This window comes from Lemur catta, chromosome 10, assembly GCF_020740605.2.
Source record: "Lemur catta isolate mLemCat1 chromosome 10, mLemCat1.pri, whole genome shotgun sequence".
In the NCBI taxonomy this organism is placed as follows: domain Eukaryota; kingdom Metazoa; phylum Chordata; class Mammalia; order Primates; family Lemuridae; genus Lemur; species Lemur catta.
Genome location: NC_059137.1, coordinates 544,416 through 565,418, shown reverse-complemented (window position 1 = coordinate 565,418; position 21,003 = coordinate 544,416). Strand labels below are relative to the sequence as shown.

At 55.6% G+C, this 21,003-nt stretch overlaps 1 protein-coding gene and 1 pseudogene across 14 annotated transcripts in view; one reads left to right on the top strand and one right to left on the bottom strand.

Moving 5' to 3' along the window:
* Positions 1–21,003, top strand: part of EHMT1 (euchromatic histone lysine methyltransferase 1) — a 169,602-nt gene that overhangs the window by 125,571 nt on the left and 23,028 nt on the right. For 12 of the 14 annotated variants that reach the window (XM_045563176.1, XM_045563178.1, XM_045563187.1 and 9 more), the window contains 8 exons: positions 557–700; positions 2,041–2,267; positions 3,349–3,516; positions 4,515–4,597; positions 5,657–5,763; positions 9,897–10,019; positions 16,335–16,436; positions 17,906–18,010. In XM_045563176.1, the coding sequence (XP_045419132.1) occupies positions 557–700; positions 2,041–2,267; positions 3,349–3,516; positions 4,515–4,597; positions 5,657–5,763; positions 9,897–10,019; positions 16,335–16,436; positions 17,906–18,010 (1,059 nt within the window). The remainder of the gene's footprint in view (positions 1–556; positions 701–2,040; positions 2,268–3,348; positions 3,517–4,514; positions 4,598–5,656; positions 5,764–9,896; positions 10,020–16,334; positions 16,437–17,905; positions 18,011–21,003) is intronic. The other 2 variants (XM_045563188.1, XM_045563183.1) reach the window with 1 other exon arrangement.
* On the bottom strand, positions 1,726–1,823 carry LOC123646812 (annotated as a pseudogene).

The following is a 21,003-nucleotide window of genomic DNA, read 5'->3' as shown; positions in this document are numbered from 1 at the left end:
GGGGTCGCCCCCAGAGCAGCCCCTGTTGCCCCTGGAGGAGCATCCTCAAACTCTGGTCCTCTGGGAACCCTCCAGTGGCTGTGCCCCTCAGGCAGACCTAGGAGACTCTGTTGTCTGCTTCTCGCCCTGTGTGGGCTGCTCTGGCTGCTCTGGGGTACTGGGGGCCCACGGGTTGGCTGCCCCGTTCCCCACTGCTGGGCTGGCCTGGCCGTCTTGCCTGGTGTGTCTCCATTTTCCTTCCGTGCCCGGCCCCACTCTGACCCTGACACTCCCTTGATTTCTGCCCAAGACAAGCAGCTGGTTCTCTGGTTTGGTGCACGTGTGCCTGTTGCCCCTGGCACACCGGGTATGGCCGTGTGACGGCCGCCTTCCGCAGGCTGTGCAAAAGACAGTGGCATCCTGCAGGGCTCTCGGCCGGCCTCGCAGGGCTCCCTGCTCTTTTGGTTGGCTCACGCTTGCTGAGCCTCCCGTGTGTCGGGCACCGCCTAGGGCCTGGAGGGTGGGACAGCCGTCTCCTCGTGGCTCTCTCATGGACCCTGGGTCTTGTCGGTTGCAGCTGGGCCGGTGCACCAACAGCGTGGTCAAGTACGAGCTGATGCGCCCGTCCAACAAGGCGCCCCTCCTGGTGCTGTGTGAAGACCACCGGGGCCGCATGGTGAAGCACCAGTGCTGTCCTGGCTGCGGCTACTTCTGCACAGCGGTAAGAGCCCAGCCCTCCTGGTGGCCTCTTGTGTCCTGTACAGCACATGCCATCTGGTCACCAGCGTGCTGCCGTCCTACGTCCGCCTGCTGCAGGACAGGCCACCGACGGCGAGCCTGCAGCAGACACGTCCCAGCAGCTCGTCCGGAGCCTGGACGGGGCCCACCCTGAGGTCCCCAGCACCTCACAAACCCCTCACCACAGCTCTCGAGGTGTCTTGCCCTAGAGCTACATCCCTCCCCCATCTCCCCACTGCTGCCGGGGAGCCTTCAGTCTTCCGGAGATGACGGGACCCTGGCCTGGCCCTCTCAGCCCCCGCCGCCTCAAGCGGTTGTGAGCGTCCTGTCGGGGTAGAGAACATCCTCCAAGCAGAGGCGCCTGCCGCCCCTCTAGGGCCTGGTGTTGCCGGTTCCGTCCTCCATCAAACAGCTGTGCTCACCGGTGCCCAGGGGCCCCTGCAAACGGGCCTCGTGCCCACGGGCACACCTGTGTGAGCCCATGCGTGTCTGTGCGCCCACGCGGGTGAGCCTGCCGTGGGCGCCCCTGGGTGCCTGCGGTCACGTTGCCGGCAGCTTCAGACACCGCAGAGGCCCTGCAGCCCCTCCGTGGACCTGGGCCAGGAGCTGCCACTCTGGGGGGTTTCTCTTCGGATTTCACACCCTTTATTCCCTCCCCTGTCTTCAAATATCCTTTTTTTTGCTTCTGCTAAAAATGCGAGAAGCTGCTTTTCTAGCTTTCTGCAAGAACGTGCTGTTCTTACTGCTGTGGGTCCCTCCTGGTGGTTTCCCGCGGCCTGAATTGCCAGACGGCGCCATCCTTGGTGTTCTGTGGTCACTTCTGTCCCTTCGTCAGCCTGCGGAACACGGGTCTGTTCCAGGCCCTTCTTTGGACTTTTCTTTTCATGTAGCCTCTAGCTCAGGTAGAGCAAGGCCTTAGCCTTCTTGGGTCCCGGGGGTGGGACGGGGTCAGTGAGGTGACCTCTGCCCGGTTCGGCTTTGTTTTTTTATTTTTTGTTTTTCTTGTCGTGTCAGACGGGTGATGTGCTGACATCATAACACGGTTTGGGGGGCACGTCTCACACATGCACGTGGAAACCTAATCTGCTAATGAACCACGAGAGGATCGGGTGCGGCTTTCTCTCGGCAGGAGATGTGGGGTGCTCTGTTCTTCCTTCGCGCGCGCTGGAGACTGGGAGCCAGGACTGGACTCCCCCAGCCTGGCTGCCGGCTCGCTCAGCCCAGCCGGGCGTGAGAGGCAGCACAGCTTAGTAGTGCTTTGTTTGTTTTCCTGAATATTAGTCCCAACTTTTGAAAAGCAATTTTCCCTCTTCTCATTTTTAGGGTAATTTCATGGAGTGTCAGCCCGAGAGCAGCATCTCCCACCGTTTCCACAAAGACTGTGCCTCGAGAGTCAACGGTGCCAGCTACTGCCCCCACTGCGGGGAGGAGACCTCCAAGGCCAGAGAGGTGACCATAGCGAAGGCGGACACCACCTCCACAGTGACGCCGGTGCCCGGGCAGGACAAAGGCTCGGCCCTGGAGGGCAGGGCTGACACCACCACGGGCAGGTGCTTGGCAGGGGCGTGGCCACGCCCTCCGGGTGGTTTACCTGGAGATGGCGCCACCTTGGTCCTTACTGATTTCTGCTGTCTCACCCAGCAGGCTCTAGCCGACTGACGCTCACTGTGGGTGCTGGCATTTCAGAGACACTGAGACTCCCTTGTTGCCACTGTGTGTAGGTCTCTTCAGTGGATTGATAGGCTCAGTTGCCCGTCTCTGAGCCAGTTCCACATGGCCCTCAGTGAGGCAGCTTCACGGTCTTTCCCTGCTGGCCTGGTCCCTGCAGGTGGCTGTGCACACCCAGAACAGCACCAACTGCTGCAGTCGCGTACCGCAGTGCTTGGCTTTGAGGTTTGAAGGCCCTAGCTGCAGACAAAAAACAATCTAAAAGAATCAGAAGTGTTCATATTAGACACATATCATTGTCTTCCTAAAAGAATCCGGTAGAAGTAGCTGTAAAATTTTTAAAGCTAAAAGGAGTCAGTGAGAGGATCAGGTAAGACAGAGACAGCGGAAGGAGGTGCCGTATTCCCTGTTGGCGACCCTCCTCCAGGGCCTAGGACGAAGAGAGATGCGCTTTGAGAACAGCAGCAAAGCCCAGGAGCTACCCAGCAGAAAGAGAGAAAAGAACGTAAATGTCACATAAAAAACTAAAACTTCATTGATGGTCATTTCAAAGAGACTCAGATTGTGGACGTATCAAAACTAACAATCAGAAAGGTATCTATTCCTCCTCATTAATCTGTAAGTTTAAGTAAAAACTGCTGCAGGATTTCCTTTTCCGGGGAGGGCCGCGGACTCGATAGAGTGAGTGTGAAGTCAGTCTTGAGGGAAGGTGTGACACGGGGCCAGAAGTCCTGGAAGAGTTGCCTGCAGTTTTGAATATCCCGTTTCTCAGGAAATTTGATTCTGAACCCCAGACCCCCTCACCCAGGGCCTAAGCAGACAGTGAGCAAGCTGGCGGTTGTTTTCTTTCAGAAGAGCAGCGTACTTAGGTTGGAGTCAGTCAAGTTTTGTGCTGTCATTGGTGTCTGTCAGAAGGCGGTTTGTGGCCACTAGACTCAGCCCCACCGGTTTCCTCCCCCGCAGCGCGGCTGGGCCACTGCTGGATGACAAGCCGCATGGCACAGGCCCCCAGGCGCCTGAGGGCTTCGATCCGTCGGGACCCGCTGGGCTCATCCGGCCGACTCCGGGCCTTTCCCAGGGACCAGGGAAGGAGACCTTGGAGAGCGCCCTGATTGCTCTGGACTCGGAGAAGTAAGCGCTGACCTGTGGGTTTAGAGGCGTCTCGGGGCCTGTTTTGATCAGCGCCGTGTGTGCTGCTCCATGGCCTCACTGTGATACTTTGTAGCGTTTTGATTAATGCTGTTCATCATAACAGCTGGCATATTTTTACACTATTTTGGGAAATTTTTGCAAGTTACTGTCCTCTTCATTGTGCTTAGGGCGAAATCCTAGGTGGGGCCAGTTGTGGTGAGCTCTTAGGGCATTTCCCCCGACACTCCTGCGCCCGCCTCAAGTGGCCACTTCCCGGGTCCCTGACTCATCTGTGCAATGCGAGGTCAGGCCAGGCCAGGCGCCCCGTGGCTTACCCGCCAGCTCCCAGACGCCACACCCTCCCTCCGGCCCCACAGGCCCACGTCCTCCTCTCCCCAGGGAGGCAGACAGGCCACTGCGGCGGGTCTCCTGGGAGGGGAAGCAGCGCATTCAGCCTGTCGCCTGATAGAGGACAGAGCTCTAGCGCTGACGGAGTCCTCGTGCTCCGCCTTTCCCGCCCGGACGGCCTCGCCCTGGCTCCTCTCTCGGAGCCTGTTCCCGCCCACGGTCCCTGCTCACCGCAGGCCCCAGGCTGCTCCCGGCTCCTGCTCCTTCCCCGTCCCCTGGTTCCCCACGTAGCTGTCCAGTCAGGTTCCAGAGCAAACACTCCTGTGTTCCGGCTCCCGCTGCCTAGGCACCTTCCGTACCTGCCGGAGGGGCCCATGGGACAGCGTGTCACCCCCTGTGAGCAGGCCACACGCGCCGCCTACCTTGGCCTCATTCAGCACGCGGGTGCTCGTACGCTGTGCGCAAGTCTGACTGTGCACGGTGGTCTCACGCGGTGACCAAGACGACGGCCGTCCGTTGTGGGGTGGTTTTACTTTCACTGTGACATGCTTCAGGATTGGTGGGTTTGGGGCGTTTGACTTGAGAGGCTGGTGGGTGGGGACCCCCAGGCCTTCGGCCCCCAGCATCACTGACGCTGTGCTTTCCCACAGGCCCAAGAAGCTTCGCTTCCACCCGAAGCAGCTGTACTTCTCCGCCAGGCAGGGGGAGCTGCAGAAGGTGCTGCTCATGCTGGGTAAGTGCCGCGCCCGGGCCTGGCTCGTGGGGCACCACGGGCACTCGGAGGGGCAGAGAACAGGGGTTCCCCCTTTCTCACGTGGCCAGTCGCGTCTTGTCTTTGTGTTCGTGTGATTCTGCATCCTCCACTCAGGGCAAGTAGGCTGCCCGCCCGTGTGCAGGCATTCATTTATTCTGGGTACTGGAAATACCCTCTGTGAATTTCTGATTTTTAAAGGGGAATTAAATATGTAATTATTAAGTCAAGCAGAAATGTAGATGCAAAAAAACAACTCGTGGGTTGAGGCCCCTCGTGACGTGCAGCGTTAGGAGACACAGACGTCCTCTCTGCGCTGGTCACGGGGCCGCACCGTGGGCAGAGCACGACTCCGCCACGTCTGGATCGGAGCACGTTGCTGCACCTGCATTTTGATAGATAAGCCTGTGGCTCTGGGTCTCCAGTGCCTGAGACACGCTTGTGCGAGCCTTCCCAGGGCCACTGCGTCCCCGAGCTCACAGCTCCAGGTTTGACTTCTCTGCAGTTCGTCTTCTCTGGGCTGAGCAGGTGATTAAGAAGCCCTTTACTTGACAGTAAATCGTGAAAGAAGCTGAACATTTGGTCTAAAAACGGGTTTATTCATGTTGACCAAAGTGGCAGCTTTAATCGTTTCCCTCATTCCCGTGATGCTGAAGTCACCTGGCTGCACGGTCAGTCTCTTGGCTCACTGTCCATTTAGGTTTCCTGGGAGTGGACGTGTCCAAGTCGTCTGTGTCCGGGCCCTGCTCTGCCCCAGGGGTTTCTGCCTCCGTGGCCTCCTCACGGGGGTGGGCAGCCGAGGCAGGAGCGCTGGGCACAGCGGAGACGTACGGAGGAGTGTGCGTGGTCAGGCTGGTTCTGACCGCCGGGCCTGCCTGTCACTTCCATGTGGAACACACGCTTCCCGCAGACCTTCCCAGGGCCTGACCTGGCCACAGACAGAGGAAGGGCACGTGCTGGGCTTTTGTCAGCCTTTGTGACGTCCTCAGGAGGGACCGTGGGCTGCATGTGAATAATGAGTGAAACCATGTTTGTTCACAGTTGATGGCATCGACCCCAACTTCAAGATGGAGCACCAGAGTAAGCGCTCGCCCCTGCACGCCGCAGCGGAGGCCGGCCACGTGGACATCTGCCACATGCTGGTCCAGGTTCGTCTGAGCCCTCCCGGGCTCCTCACCTGCTCGTCTGTGTTTATCAAAGCGAAATCGTACCAGATTCGTAGTTCTCACGGCGAAGAGCTCGTGGGTGCTGTGAGGGGAAACAAAGTCAGCGTTCCCGTCCCTCCCTGTCCTGCCGCCACGCGGGCTTCCCGCCATCTCTTCTGCGTTTGCTGCTAATGCGGCTGTTTGCTGATTTACGTGTCTTCAGTTTCAGTTTTGTTTGCAGTTTTTAGCGTCGACTGACTGCCTGTGGGGACTGGGAGGCGAGGCGTGCACGCCGTCTCCCTGCCCAGCTCCTGGTGACCGTGCGGCCATTCTAGCAGTTGTCACGCAGCATTTGTGTCAGGTGATCATGCGACTACGATTCCAGCAGAGCCAGCGTCTGCGGTGCGCGTTCTGTCTGTCGTTGGTCTTCTTGCTTCTGTTGGTTGAGGTGACTCTGCCTGCGGGGCAAACGGCAGCGCGCCCGTGTCCAGACAGGTGCCGTGGCTACCCGTGGGACGCCCCTGCCCTGACAGGGTTCGGTCGGGTTCCCTGTTGCTCAGATGCCATGTTCTGAGTCGGTGCAGTCTGACTTCCGGTCCTTCACATGTGACCTTTTATTTCTGGAAGCTTCAGGAACGTTTCACCTGGTGGTAGCACAGGTCCTCCCCGTCCATGGCGTTGGGCAAGACTTCTGTGAGCAGCCCCGTCTGCCCCGGCCTCGCGGTGGCTGCTGCCGGGGGCGGCACCTTCTGGGCCGAGTCCCTGCCGGGCCCCCTCCCACCTCCGTGCTCCTCTGTCCGGGCAGGTCCTCGGCTCAGCCGGGGCTCCGGGCGGCGGCGTGTGCGCTGCCCCGTTCCGGAACCCGGGAGCCCTGCCCTGCTCTCGGGCGGGTCCTGTTGTTATGGCCTCTCCTGCTTCCCTCTTTCCTCTGAAGACAGTGCAGTTGTTTCTAAGTTTTATGCCGCTCTGTTTGTTTTAGCCCATCTTTCCTATTTTACAGTTTTCCTCAAATGCCTGGTGATTTTGTTTGTTTATATTTGAAGTACTGAAATGCCAGTGGTGGGCTCTTGGTTGGGGGAGCTTGTCAACTGCTGGGTGACCTGCAGGTTGGGAGTCACCTGGGCCCCTAAACAGGGCTCTCTGAAAGGCCCGTCCACCTAGACGGTGCCCTGGCTGGACCTTTCTTAGAGCCAAGAGAAGGAGACATGTGGGGCCGAGCCACCCACACCCCTGCCGTCCGGGTGCCGTCACACGTGTCTGGTCACCGCTGGGGACACGGTGTTGCTGTTTGCCTGGAATGTTTTTCCATCCTTTTATTCTGACCATTTTTTCCTCCTTTTTGCACATATGTATTTTAAACGTGCAGCTCAATTTTTAAAAACTTGATCTAGGCCTGGCACAGTGGCTCACGCCTGTAATCCCAGCACTTTGGGAGGCCAAGGCAGGAGGATCACCCGAGTCCAGGAGTCTGAGGTTGCAGTGAGCTGTCGTGACGCCTCTGCACTCCAGCCCAGGCAAAACAAAAGACACAAAAAAACTTGGTCTAACAGTCTTGGTATTTTAATAGAAAACTTTAGTCCAGTTATACTTCTAATTTCTGACATATTTTTATTTATATCTAATATCTTATAATTTTAAGTCCCAGCTATCTACAGTCCATTTTCTGTTTCTGTAACAGAATACTCGAGACTGGGTAGTTTGTAAAGAAAAGACATTTATTTCTTTGGTCCCGGAGGTTAGAAAGTCTGAGAGGCTGAGGGGCTGCGTCTGGGGCGGCCCTTGTGCCGTGTCCGAGCCCAGGAGAGGAGGAACTTGCTGTTGCCGATCTTAGAGGGGTTTTTAGTTTTGTGTATTTTTTCTTCCTCTCAGAACCTAAGCAGTTTTCCTGGGATTCTCCAGGAAGAGATGGGATGGCTTTGTTTCTCGTTTGCCCTGACTCCGAGGGTGGTGGTCCTCAGGATTGCAGCTTTAGTGGGGTGTCGGGCATCTCATACCCCTCGCCGGCTGGCCCTGTCCAGAAGCAGCCATGGAGTGACGCGGCTGTGCCCAGGCTGCGGCGCCGTCTCTCGGGGACCCACCTGCTCTGGGCTCCCCTCTCCGGGTTCCTGTCCTTGCTGAATTTTGGACTGAGTAGCCCGTGCCAGCACAGGGGCACCTTCTAGAGCCATTGTTGTGTTTATGCAGCCTGTTTTCCTTTTCACTGAGGGGTCTTGCTGGCACCAGAGCAGAGCTCTTGTCTGGTTCAAGTTCCCCCGCCCCAGCTGGGCCCTGCCACGTGTGGCTATGCCACGTTCAGACGAGCACAGTTAAAGAAAAGGGGGTGCCCCTCAGTCACAGTAGCTGCGCCACATGGAGAACGCCCTCTCACCCCAGGAAGCACTTTCCCGGCTTCCAACCTGGGGGCAGCTTGTGTGGTGCTGGGGGTGCTCGGGGTTGGTCCCGCGGCATCCGCAGTGCCAGGGCTGCCCTGTCCACCAGCCTCGCGGGCCCAGGCTTCCCCCCCAGGCGTGGGCTGTGTCTTTCCGCCCTCCTGAGTCGGGCGCTGTGCCCCTCTGCCCGCTCTGGGGTGTCACCGTCAGCCCTGCTGCCCCATGCCCGCCACTGCGTCCGGACTCCCTGGTGGCCCCCAGCGAGGCCACGCTCTCCCGGAGACGTTGCCACGGACCCCGTGTTTTCACCCGTCTGCTTCTCCCTCATCTCTCAGCGTTTTTTAGAAGTTCCTTTACTGTTATCTCGCACCACCCCCGTGACCACGTGGGTCCAGGCGTCATTCCCTGACCCAACCCTCCTGCTCACGTGGGCCAGGCCTGGGAAGGCCCCTTCTTTGCACGGCCCAGTCTCTCTGCCGAGAAAGCCCTTTCGTCACCTGGCGATCTCTCAGTTTGATTCTCTCTTCCCTTTACTCCTCTCTGTGTTCCGAAGATCTTGGAGATTTTTTGCCTTTGTCTCTGAGTCCCCATTACATTTCTGGGCGGTGGTCGATTTCTCCTGGTTACCGGGGCTCTGGCTGCCGTGTGGGAGGAGCCGGCAGCTCCGAGTTCAGACGGGCACCTGCAGGCTGGCCGGGTCTCCCCCACCCTTGTTCTTAGGGATGGGCCCCCAGCCCTCGAGCAGCTTCTGCTCAGGGTCACCAGCGTGTGGCCCTGCCCCGCGGGCGTCCTGCAGCCCGTGCCCTCGACCTTCCGTCCGGCCTGGCCTCCCCGTTGTGGGGCGGCCTCCGCTCCGCCTGGCATGCAGGGGCCGGGGGGTGGGGTGGAGCGTGAGCTCAGCTCACAGGCCGGGCCTGACCCCCCCCCCCCCCACGGCCTGTGCAGCTCGGCCTGGGCCGCGCTCTGGGCTTCATTCCGTGTTTTTAGTTTCCTGTTAAAAATAGCTGCCATAGAATTTAGCTTTACTTTCCGTAGCTTTACTTTGCTAATAGTAAAATCAATACTATTTTCAGCCTTTTTTCATAGCATTCATTTTATATGCTGTTAGCTCTTAGAATATTAGTCTAAGAAGTGAGACCGTTTTTCCCGCTATAGAGAAGAGGTTTCAACTGCCAAACAGCTGATTTCCTTTTAGCACAAAACCAATTTTAAAGTTGGGAGCTTCTTAAGTTTCAGACAAACAAACATTTACCTACGTATACCTGCTAGTCTCTCAAGTTCTCACTCTATTGGGAAAATTGGAATTGCTCCAAAGTGCACACTACCAGAAATTCGCGTTGGTTCTGCTTGTTGTGGCAGGCACAGAGACGGCGGGGCAAGGTGGCAGCAGGGCCCCGGCTGGGTCTGTGCCCCTGCAGGGCGGGGTCGGCGCCCCCTTGTCCCCTCCCCTCTGCCTGCTGAAGAAGGTGATTGTTGTCACTCGCTCTCCTGAAGCTGTTGTCACACTGCTGTGCTGTAAACATTTTCTATCAAATTAACCTAGAAGTGAAATGAAATCTAGCAAAAATATTCTGCTTGAACTGAAAGCTTGATAGTAACAGAATAATTAAGTTTTTGAATACATTTTTAGAAGACTCAGACATAGTTGATCAGTCAGAAGATTTTAACATAGCTGTGTTGCCAGTGTGGAAGCAGGTAGCCCATTCCCTCACCAGGCGGGGGCTGCGGTGGGCGCCCTCCCACACGCCCGAACTGTCGTTCCCTTAGGCGGGCGCCAACATCGACACCTGCTCGGAGGACCAGAGGACCCCGTTGATGGAGGCAGCGGAAAATAACCACCTGGATGCAGTGAAGTACCTCATCAAGGCTGGGGCGCAGGTGGACCCTAAGGTAGGCGCCTGTCCGCGTCAGTCCTGTGTGTGCGCATTTCTTGGAGGTGTGAGCAGGGGCCTCAGCAGTCGCCGGCCTGCACACACTTACCCGGTTGTCCAGTAGCTTCTTCACCTTACCTGGTTACCTGGTTTATTAGTGGAGCCGTGAGTGAGCGCTGGGTCTACAGTGCCTGGCAGCGGGCAGATCAGCCAGGCAGAGCTTTGCCGTGCGGAAGCCTCTGGCCTCCTCCCTCGGGACTCTCTGTCTTCCGCCCAGAGAAGTTAGCAAGAAGAAGAAATAAAAGGCAGTCAGATTGGAAAGGAAGAAGTCAGATTGTTCACAGATGACGTGATCTTTATGTACAAAACCCTAAAGAATCCACAAAAATATTGTTAGCTAATAAACTAATTCAGCAAAGTAGCAGGATACAAAACACAAAAATCAGTTTTATTTCTATGTGCCTGCAATGAATTGTTCATTAAAAGACTTAATACAGTTAAAATGGTATTAATAATATGACCCAAAGCAATCTACAGTTTCCATGAAATTCCTGTTAAAATCCCGACACAGTGTTTTTTATAAATGTAGAAAGACTCATCCTGAATTTCTTTTTCTTTCTTTCTTTCTTTTTTTTTTTTTTTTTCTTTTTCTTTTTCTTTTTCTTTTTTATTTTGAGACAGGGTCTCACTCTGTTGCCCAGGCTGGAGTGTAGTGGTGCCGTCAAAGCTCACTGCAGCCTCAAACTCCTGGGCTCAAGCAATCCTCCTGCCTCAGCCTCCTGAATAGCTGGGACTACAGGCACATGCCACCACACCCGGCTACTTTTTCTATTTTTTATAGAGATGGGGTCTCGCTGTTGTCCAGGCTGATTTTGAACTCCTGGCCTCAAGTGATCCTCCCGCCTCGGCCTCCCACAGTGCTGGGATTACAGGTGTGAGCCACTGTGCCCGGTCCTAAAGTTCTTATAGAATCTCAAGGGACCTGGAATAGCCAAACAGTTTTTAAAAAGAATGAAGTTGGAGAACCCACACTTCCTTATTTCAGAACTTACTGTATAAAGCTGTAGTACTGAAAACTGTATGGTTCTGACATAAAGACAAATCCAGACCAATGGAGTAAAATAAAAAGCCCAGATATAAGCAGTTGGTTTTTGGCAAGGTGAAAAGACCCTTTGATGGGAAAAAGACAGTCATTTCTATAAATCGTGCTGGGAAAACTAGGCGGCCACATGCAAAATAACGAGGTTGGACCCTTACCTAACCCCATATTCAAAAATTCATGGGAAATGGATCAAAGACCTATACTTAAGAGCTTAAAACAATGGAACTTTTGGAAGAAAACATGGAGAAAGGCTTTCATGACATTGGATTTGGCAATGATTTCTTGGCTATGACACCAAAAGTACAATAAAAAAAAATAAACTTTATCAAAATTAAAACTTTTGTGCATGAAAGGATACTATCAAGAGAGTGAAAAGAAAACCCATAGAATGGGAAAGTGTATTTGCAAATCCTGTATCTGATCAGGGTTTATGATCCAGAATATATTTCTACAGCTTAGCAGCAAAGAAACCAAACAATCCATTAACAAAATGGGCAAAGGATTTGAACAGACACGTCTCCAGAGAAGACCAGTGGCCAGAGTGGCCCGTGGACAGGCGCTCGGCACCACGAGTCGTGAGGCGAACACAGACCACAGCCACAGGGAGATGCTGCCTCACGCCCTTGGGGACGGCCACAGTCTAAAAGCCGGACAGGGAGTGTTGGTGAGGCGTGGAGGGGTTGTACCCTCACGCCTAGATGGTGGGAACGTGAGCTGCTGCCACTGTGGAGAGCAGCTCAGCACAGAGTTGACACGTGACCCCGCAGAGACCCAGAGGACTGAGGGCAGGGACAGGAGCGGGTCATGGCACGGCCCTGCTCACAGCAGCCGGAAACTGTCCCCACGGGGGTGGGGAGCAAAGGGTCCCTCCAGGCAGTGGGGCCATTCTCAGCCATAAGAGGCCGTGGTCTTCGGACACGTGCCCAGCACGGGTGGACCTTGAGGACGCTATGCTGAGCAAGCGAATCCCGACAGAAGGACACGTGCTGTTTGGTTCCACTTATGTGAGGTCGCAGCGCCGTCAGATTCCTGGGGACAGAAAGTAGATTGGAGGTACCAGGGGCTGAGGGGAGAGGGCCTGTTACTGCTTTACGGTCATAGAGTTATTGTTTGGGGTAATAAGAAAGTTTGGAGACAGTGGTGATGGTTGCACATTGTTAATGTACTTGGTGCCACTGAATTGCACACTTAAAAATGGTGAAAATGGAAAGTTGTATATATTACCACAATAAAAAATGTAAATACAGTTTTTGTAGTCTTTCATGTTAGTACTCACTTTTTCAAACAAAAACGGTATCATACCCTCCATACTAATCTGTCAGCTTCTTTTCACATCAAATTAGATTTTTTCCGTTTTCCTATTATTAAATATTACTCTGTAACATCACTTCCAATGGCTCATTGATGATATTTTATGATATAATTGTATCAGTTTTAGTTTTGCATATTGATTAATATTTATCTTATTTTCAATTTCTATTATAAACAGTGCTCCAATGAACATTTTCATAGCTAAATTTTGGCACATATTTGACTTCTTCAGGACAGATTTCTGGGTGTGGAATTGCTGGATCAAAACATACAAACATCTCCAAGGCTTTTTCTGCCTGTTTCCAGACGGCCCCGGTGGTGCCCGAGCACCTGCCCCCACCTGCCCGGTGCCATCCCGGGTCCGTGGTAACAGATGGATATGCACAAGTGTTGTGTGTTGTTTTTTACTGTTTGCTCTTGTTAAAGTCAACATTTTTTGTGTATAGTTACTCACATATGTTACAAATATGGTTTTTCAAGTTGGTATTTAGCCCTTTATCTTGGTTTTGGTGGCTTTTGAGATGTGGTAGCCTTAATTTTTCTGTAAATAACTGGAGATGACTACTGGTGATCCTTGGCGTCATGCTGGGGAGAAGGCTCCACACTTGCCCCACCGTCTGCCCGGGGACAGTTCCAGGCCTTGCCTGGGACAGCTGGTGCCACGCACAGCTCCGCCGAGCTGGAGAAACAGACCGGAGGAGTTCGGAGCTTTGCGGAAGCAGCTGGAGCCTCCGGGACAGAGCCGGAGAGGGAGCTGCAGGCCTCGCGGTGCTGCTGGAGCAGATGCTTGACGTGGGGCATTCATGGCTGAGCTAAGCAGCAGGTGGGACAACGTGGGCATAAGGGTTAGTGTGGAGGTGACGACTGACCGTGAACCTGAACTGGTCTGCAAACAGATGGTGGCCCAGCATCGGACGGTACACCGTGCGTGCTCAGAGTCCCAGGACGACAGTGGGCAGAAAACCCAGTAGGAAAAAAGCGTACTGAAGAAATAATGGTCATAAATTTTCCAAATTTGGAGAAAAACGGCAACTTATAGGTCTGAGAAACTCAGCAAGCCCCAAACAAGATGAATAAAAAAAAATTACACCTAAATACATGATGCTGAAACTGTTGAAAATCCACGATAAAGAGAACATCTTTAAAAATAGCCAGAGGAAAACAGTACGTTACACATGTAGGCAAACGACTTACCAAACGCTCCTGACCTCCCGCGTGGAACGGAGGCCTTGAGTCAGTGGAATGACATCTTCATTGTGTGGAAAGAAAAAACCTAAAAGGAAGAAGTGAACTTGGAGTTCTGCATCCAGTAAAAATATTTTTCAAAAAATGAGAGTGAAATAAAATGTGTTCCGGTTAAAACAAAAGCTGATAAGGTTCCATAGCAGATTTGCACTAAAAGGGATAGTGAGACTCTGGAAGGAAAATGCAGCCCTGGGAGTGAAGGAGAAGCGTGAGAAGTGGCCAGTGTGAATGTTTTCCCTGTAACTTTTCTAAAGGACAGGAGACCAGTGAAAGCACAAATGACATTGCGAGGTGGAGTGTGTGCGAGTTCAGCAGTGCGGTAAGTCTCCACGTACCGTGTCAGTGGGTCTCGAGCCGTGACTTCCGGTGGAAGGCGTCCCAGGACACGGCCTTGCCACGGCTGACGGACGTAAGCGGGAGCTCAGCGTGTGGGCAGCAAGACGGCACTTGCAGAATTTGCCTAGCAGGTTTTCCCGTCCTCACTGGGAGACACCCCCCCCAATAGTTTGTAAAATAACTAAAATTAAAAAAAAGAACATGAAAAGAAATGCAGCCTTATGGAAAAACAAGCTAATAGAGGAAGTGAAATGAAATGCTGAAAAATAATTTGTGCAACTGAAATGCTGGAAAGAGAATTAAAACAGGTAGAAGCAAACAGGCAGCGACCGGTTTGAGACACAGAAATGCACAGAAATGATTGATAAAGTTAAGTGCGTTAAAATTTAAGAAATTCCCTTCAACACAGGATGTCACAAAGTGGGCACGGAGCAGTGGCAGCCTGGGGCAGGCCTCATGGCACACTGGCAGAGACCCCTGTCCCAAAACGACTGCAAATAAAAACAAAACTGGGCAAAGAACATAAACAGGCTGTTCACAGAAGACGAAATACCAGACCGACAAGCAAGGGGAAAGTTCTCAGCCTTTTGAAAACAAGCCTGAGAGACCGTTTTATAGTCATCGATTACATGACACGCGAGTGTTGGAGATGCCGGCACGCGTGGGCAGCCGTGGGCCCCTCCTTGCGGCTGCTGCCGGGGGGATCGTGGACCCCGGGGCGCAGGGGTCACTCACTGCCAGTCGTGCCGCAGCTTGGCACTGCCCAGACACAGCCGCTCTCAGGAGGTGCCCGTGTAACCAGGGAAACATTGCTGTGCTCAGTGCGTCCTTAGCAAACAGTCAGAAACAACTGGATATTCCTCGATGACGAATATAGAAAGTGGAAACAGTTTTACATCCTCTGAAGTAAATGAGCAAGTGCTGTTATCTATAAAGATAAATCTTAAAAATACAACATTGCACTAAGTAGGAGTTGTAGAAGGATATGCAACACGGCAATATTGGACAATTTATGGACGGTTGATGTGGACGATTTAAAAACATGAAAGACCAGCGTGTGTGGATACCTGCACAGCACGCGTGTCGGGATGATACGTAACGCATCGAGGGCGGTGACTTTTCTCCTGGGAACGCGGAGTGGTGTGGGGTGTTCCCCGGGACCGGTAGGGTCATGGGGGTGGTGTCGGGAGCCCCTGTGTGGGTGCCCAGACGTCGGAACTAGCTGCCACCCCTGCAGCCCCCCCCCATGGCTCATTCCCATGGGAGGTCTCCACTCTGCCACCCCCACCCGCCCTTCCCTCCCAAGACCCCTGTGGCCTCCCCTCACCTTCTGCCCCCTGTCCGGGGCCCGGCCACGCCCACTGGGGCTCCCCCTCCTCGAGCGCGTCTTTCATCTGGACATTGGCTCCGCTCGGGCCCTGCTGGGCGCCTGCCTCCTCCCTGCACAGCCTCCAGGGTGTCTCAGCTTTGCCTTCCCCGGTGACTGAGGACGTTTGAAAGGAAGGTGACTTTTAGAGTGACAGCCATACATTGTGTGTGACAAAACAATAAGCTGACGCCACTCCTGTGGGCATCGGCTGTGCAGGCTTTTCTGGAGCAAGGGCGTCCTGGTGAGCACCGTGTGATTAGGAATAAGCTTAACGACGCGGGTTAAAGTCTAGGACTGCCGCACCGACGGTGGGAGACGTGACCGGCACAGAGACAGGGACGGAGAGAGAGAGAGAGGAAGCCGGAGGGGAGAGGGCGGTGCGAGTGTGTCCTGGGGGCTTCGTGCTGCGCAGGCGGGAGGAGCCCTGTGGAGCCGGTGGCTGGTGGCTCTCCTGCCTCTCGCGGAGTTCCCTGGGTCCGACCCTTCCCTGGGTGGCTTTCTCCCCGCTTTGAGGTAGTTTGGCTGGTGTGATCCATTTAATGTCCTTGGGGACACAGAGCTGATAGCTCACGAGAAGCCCCGGCAGCCAGAGAACACAGGGCCAGGCAGGCAGGCCACGGTGCCGTGGTCTGGGGGCTGTGTGGCAGGCTCACCCCTGTTCCCCCCGCGCCTCCCGCCGTCTGTTACTGTGAGCCCTGCCGCACGGGGGCTGCTCTTCCCGCATCACAGGCACTGTCTGAAACCCGCTGTGTGGCCCTGAGCTCACAGCGGCCCGGAAGGAGCAGCAGGGGCCGGGTGGCCTTGGGCAGTGACAGGGCCTCCCGTGGCCTGGGTCTCCTGTGACTCACTGCAGCAGGGCAGTGACAGTGCCTCTGGTGACAGGGAACAGAGTTCTGTGTGGCCCTGCCTTCGGGGCCTGCACACGGAGGTCCAGGTGCTTTCTTTGGACCTAAATGGCGTTCATGTTGCAGGATGCAGAAGGCTCCACGTGTTTGCACTTGGCTGCCAAGAAAGGCCACTATGACGTGGTTCAGTATCTGCTCTCGAATGGACAGATGGATGTCAACTGCCAGGTAAGGGCGCCCCGTCTCGCAGCACAGCGCCTGGCCAGCTGGCTGCGCCACACCTGTGCCCTGGCTTCCTGGCCCGCGGCTCCCACCTGCACCCAGAGAGTTCACTCACCAGGCCCGGGAAGGTCTCGTCCCCCGCCTCGTGTGTGTCTGCCTGGGCTGCCCCGGCCCCCGCCAGCTCTGTGTCCGGACGGCCCCACCCGAGTGCGGCGCCCCCTGACCCCCTGTGCCCCCGGCAGCCCCAGCTTCCTTCCCTGCCCGTTCTGCCCTGGGCACTGGCCTTCGTGTGTGTGTGTGTGTGTGTGTGTGTGTGTGTGTGTCGTTCCCTCACGGGCACCGGAGGTGTCTGCGGCACCAGTGAGTGACTGAAGAGACCAGAGAAAGGGGACGTCAGGACGTCAGAGGGCCCTGGGGGTCCCTGCTGTGAGCGGTCGGGTCTGGGACGAGTCTCCTTCTCCACATGCCCCTCCCCTTGGGAGGTTCTGTGGTGCCACCTTGGCCACGGCGACGTCCCGACAGACCCAAACCGCCGCTCCCTGGACCACAGCCTGCTGTCCACCCCGACAAGCCGTAGGTGGGGCCCCCCTGCTCACCCATCCGGAATGTCCCCAACTGTCGAGTTCTCTCGTACCTGTGTAGTTGGGCGGTGGTGAGTCCCCAGGGCTGGGCTCCGGGAGCTGGCGCTGTGCCGTCCCTGCGGTGTCCCCGGGACCTGCAGGGAGGTCAAGCTTCACCGGGGGCTGGAGCGTCTGCCGAGGAGCGGGGGGCCGTGGGGGTGAAGGTGGTCGGTCCTCTCAGAGGTGCAGGGGAGGAGGCTGAGGTTTTGCCTCCAGACTAGGAACTAGCAGCACGACACTCAGTTCCTAAAAAGTCACCTTTTTTGTGTCTTGAATGGAATTCCCTGGGACCGGGGTGGGGGGACTCAGGCGGAGCCGGGGGGGGGGGGGGGGGCCTTCAAGAAGAGGCAGGAGCATTGGTCCTCGTGCCCGGCGTGCGCCTGTCTCTGCCGCTCTCGGCTGCTGCTCTTGTGCTTGGAGTCTGTCGTCTGGGACAGCAGGATGAGCAGAGACCTGCCGAGCAGGTGTCCCCCCGACGGACTGCTGGCGCCTGGGTCCACCTGGCTTGCGTGACTAGATCAGGAGTGCTCAGGCGTGTTGAGATGTTCCACTGGAGGAACTTGACCTGGAGGGGGCAGTTGGCCAGCAGTCCCACTCCCCACCCCCAGGGCAGTGCTGTGTTGTGTGATCAGACCCGGTCCTGGCTCTGCCTTCATCCTGTCCCTGAGGAGCTGCCTGGGGCAGCTAAGGCCCGGCTCCCACGCCCTGGGCCGCCCTGCAGGTCCCGAGGGGGCCGTGTGCGCTGGGGCACAGCACCTGGGGTCACGGACGCCTCAGCATGGGGCCCTTCTCGTCACCCGAGATGGCTCGTTTCTGCTGCTGTGCCAGGTTTTTGTCTCCTTCTTTCGAAATTAGGATGACGGAGGCTGGACGCCCATGATCTGGGCCACTGAGTACAAGCACGTGGACCTCGTGAAGCTGCTGCTGTCCAGGGGCTCGGACATCAACATCCGGGACAACGTGAGTCTCTCGGGCGTCTCGGGCCCCCAGGGAGCAGCGTCCGGCTGGAGGATGGGAGACCATTTAGGGGTGGCATCCTCCTCTGGAAGGCTCCTTTTTCTCAAAAGCAGAGCCCAGGCGCGTGGTGGCACCTCCGACCTCTTCCCATCCGTGGCTCACGAGCGCAGCGCGGTTTGCTGCGGTGGTTTTGTGCTGGCTTTGACGGAGGGTGCGAAGTCGGGCAGGCGAGGCCCTCGGGCGGATCTGCGCTTTCCCACAGCACCGCCGCCTGCTCTCCCTCCTGCGACACACGTGCTGCGGCCCCGGGGAGCGTGGTCAGGGCCTGTGGCCTTGTGCGTGGTCCGTGGCTACCACTGGCTCCGCCTGTACTTGCTGTAGCAGAGAAGAGTGAAGGTTGCTCTGCCGCGGGTTCCCGCACAGTCGGCCGACGCGGTGTTGGTGGTGAGGGTGGTGGGGTCTGGAGTCCAGCTGGAACTTGCCGGTCCTGGGCGGCTCCTGTCAGCCCAGCTCAGCAGCAGCGGGTGGCTCTGATGAGCCCGAAAGGGAGGTCGCCGGGAGGTCTTCAGGGACCTGCAGACCCAGAGGGATTGCAGGAGGGTCGAGTGTGGGTACGGATGGGACCTCGGGAAATCGGGGGTCTGGTGGGTCCTCAGGCCGCCTCAGGGCAGACCTGGCATGGCGTGGCTCGAAGAGCGCGTGCACCTTTACCGAGAGTCTGCGGAGGCCTCGAGTGGAAAGTCCAACCACAAATAGACTCATTAATTGATAAAAACAAAGGAGGTTTGACACGAAAAAGGTGACTCCTGAAGAGCACTGTGGGAGGCCACGTGGGGGCAGCTGGGGTGGGCCTACCGCCCGGCGAGCGCACAGGCGACTGGGGACTGCCGGGCGTCGGCCGTGCGGCTCTGGTGGGTGAGGCCTGAGCACCGGCCTCCGCGGCTGACGGGTGGGCCCCCGGGCATTTGCTCCTGGTCCCATCAAAGTCTGTCCCCGCGGGTACGAGGACAGTGGCATCACACAAGAGGAGCCGTGCGCAGTGGGTGGCAGCGGGACGCGGGTTTGTGTGATGGAGGAAAGGGACAGGGTCTCGTGTCGCCACGGCCGAGGTCACACAGCGGTGGCTTCCTCGCTCCGTGGTTGGTGAGGGGAGGGCAGCTGTGGCCTCCGTGGCCGTGGGTCAGCTCTGTGGTGCTGGTGGCCCTTCCCGTGAAACGGGTGATTGATTAAATTCCAGGTTTGTGATTTATACGTTATACTTTATTATTTTAACCACTGTGTGGACGCGGAGTAGGTAGACTGTGGGTATGCAGAGCACGGCTGGGTGAGTTTCAGCACCCGACACCATCACCACAATCAAGGTAGTGAATACCTCCCTCCTTCACTTCTAGAAGTTTCCTTCTGCCACTCCTCACCCATGCCAGCCGTCCACGTGTGGCCTTCCTCCACTGCAGATTAGGGTGCGTGGTTTGGTTTCGTGGGAAAAGAACCTACACCGTGTGCTGTTTTCAAACTGCTAATTGTGTGGCTCCTCCGTGCCACTGTGCCAGCCGCCCCTTCTCGCGACCCGAGTGTTTCCTCCTGTGGACGAGTCAGTTAATCCCGCACCTGCTGGTGGGCATTTGGGGTGATTCCAGTTTGGGGTTGTTACAAGTTGAGCTGCCGTGAACATCCTTGCCTTCATTTCCCTTGATTCAACACCTAGGAGTAGGGTACCGGGTCGTCCGGTGAGTGTGTGTGTTTAACTTGTCTGTTCCTCCACGTTCTCCCCAGCACTTAGCGTGCTCAGTCTTGTCGGTTTTACCCACCTCAGTAGGTGTATCGCGATATCATCATGGTGATAATTTTCATTTCTGTAACGATGAATGATGTTAAGCATCTTTTTATAAGCTTATTTGCTGTCCCTACATCTTTGGTGAAGGGTCTGCTCATATCTTTTGCTTGTTTTTTATTGGGTGGTTTATTTTCTTATTCTTTTTTTTTTTTGAGACAGAGTCTCACTCTGTTGCCTGGGCTAGAGTGAGTGCCGTGGCGTCAGCCTAGCTCACAGCAACCTCAAACTCCTGGGCTTAAGCAATCCTTCTGCCTCAGCCTCCCGAGTAGCTGGGACTACAGGCATGCGCCACCATGCCCGGCTTATTTTTTTGAATATATATTTTTAGTTGGCCAGATAATTTATTTCTATTTTTAGTAGAGACGGGGTCTCACTCTTGCTCAGGCTGGTTGCGAACTCCTGACCTTGAGCGATCCACCCACCTCGGCCTTCCAGAGTGCTGGGATTACAGGCGTGAGCCACCGTGCCCGGCGTATTTTCTTATTCTTGAGTTTTGAGAATTTATTTTGTATTCTGAATACAAGTCCTTTATCAGATATGTGCTTTATAAATCTGTCTTCGGAAGTGCGGAAGTTATTTAATTGTGATAAAGTCTAGTTTATCAGTTTTGTTTAATAGATCTTGCTTGTGGTATTCTTTTTAAGAAATCATTGCCTGACATTTTCTTATAATAGTTATATGGTTTTAGGTTTTGCATCTAGGCCTGTGAATGTCACGAGTTAATTTTTGTGTCTGGGGTGGCGGCTGAGTGATGCACCTTCGTCCCTGTACCTGTGGGTCCAGGCCGGCTCTGTCCCCCGCGCTGGTCCGTCTGTCGGGACGCCGGCGTTGTGCTTCATAGCAGGCCTTGAAATCGCGGAGCAGAAGGGCCTTGCGTGACGCCTCCCCTTCTCCTCTCCCAGACTCCATGCTGACCTGCTTACTCACTGGGCCTGTGCATACGATTTAAACACCGCAGTAACCATGTTTTATTTTGTTTAAACAGTCGATGGTTTTTTAAAAGGGTTGTGTCTCCTTCATAAAAAAGCCTCGCTTGCTCCCGCCGTCGCCGCATGGACTCGCCTTCCCTGCGACACACGCTCCTTCCACCCAGTCTCTTCCTCTTTCGCTTCTGGTGGTCTTGGTCTGCTCGCGGTGAATTCTTTCAGCTTTTTAGTGTCTA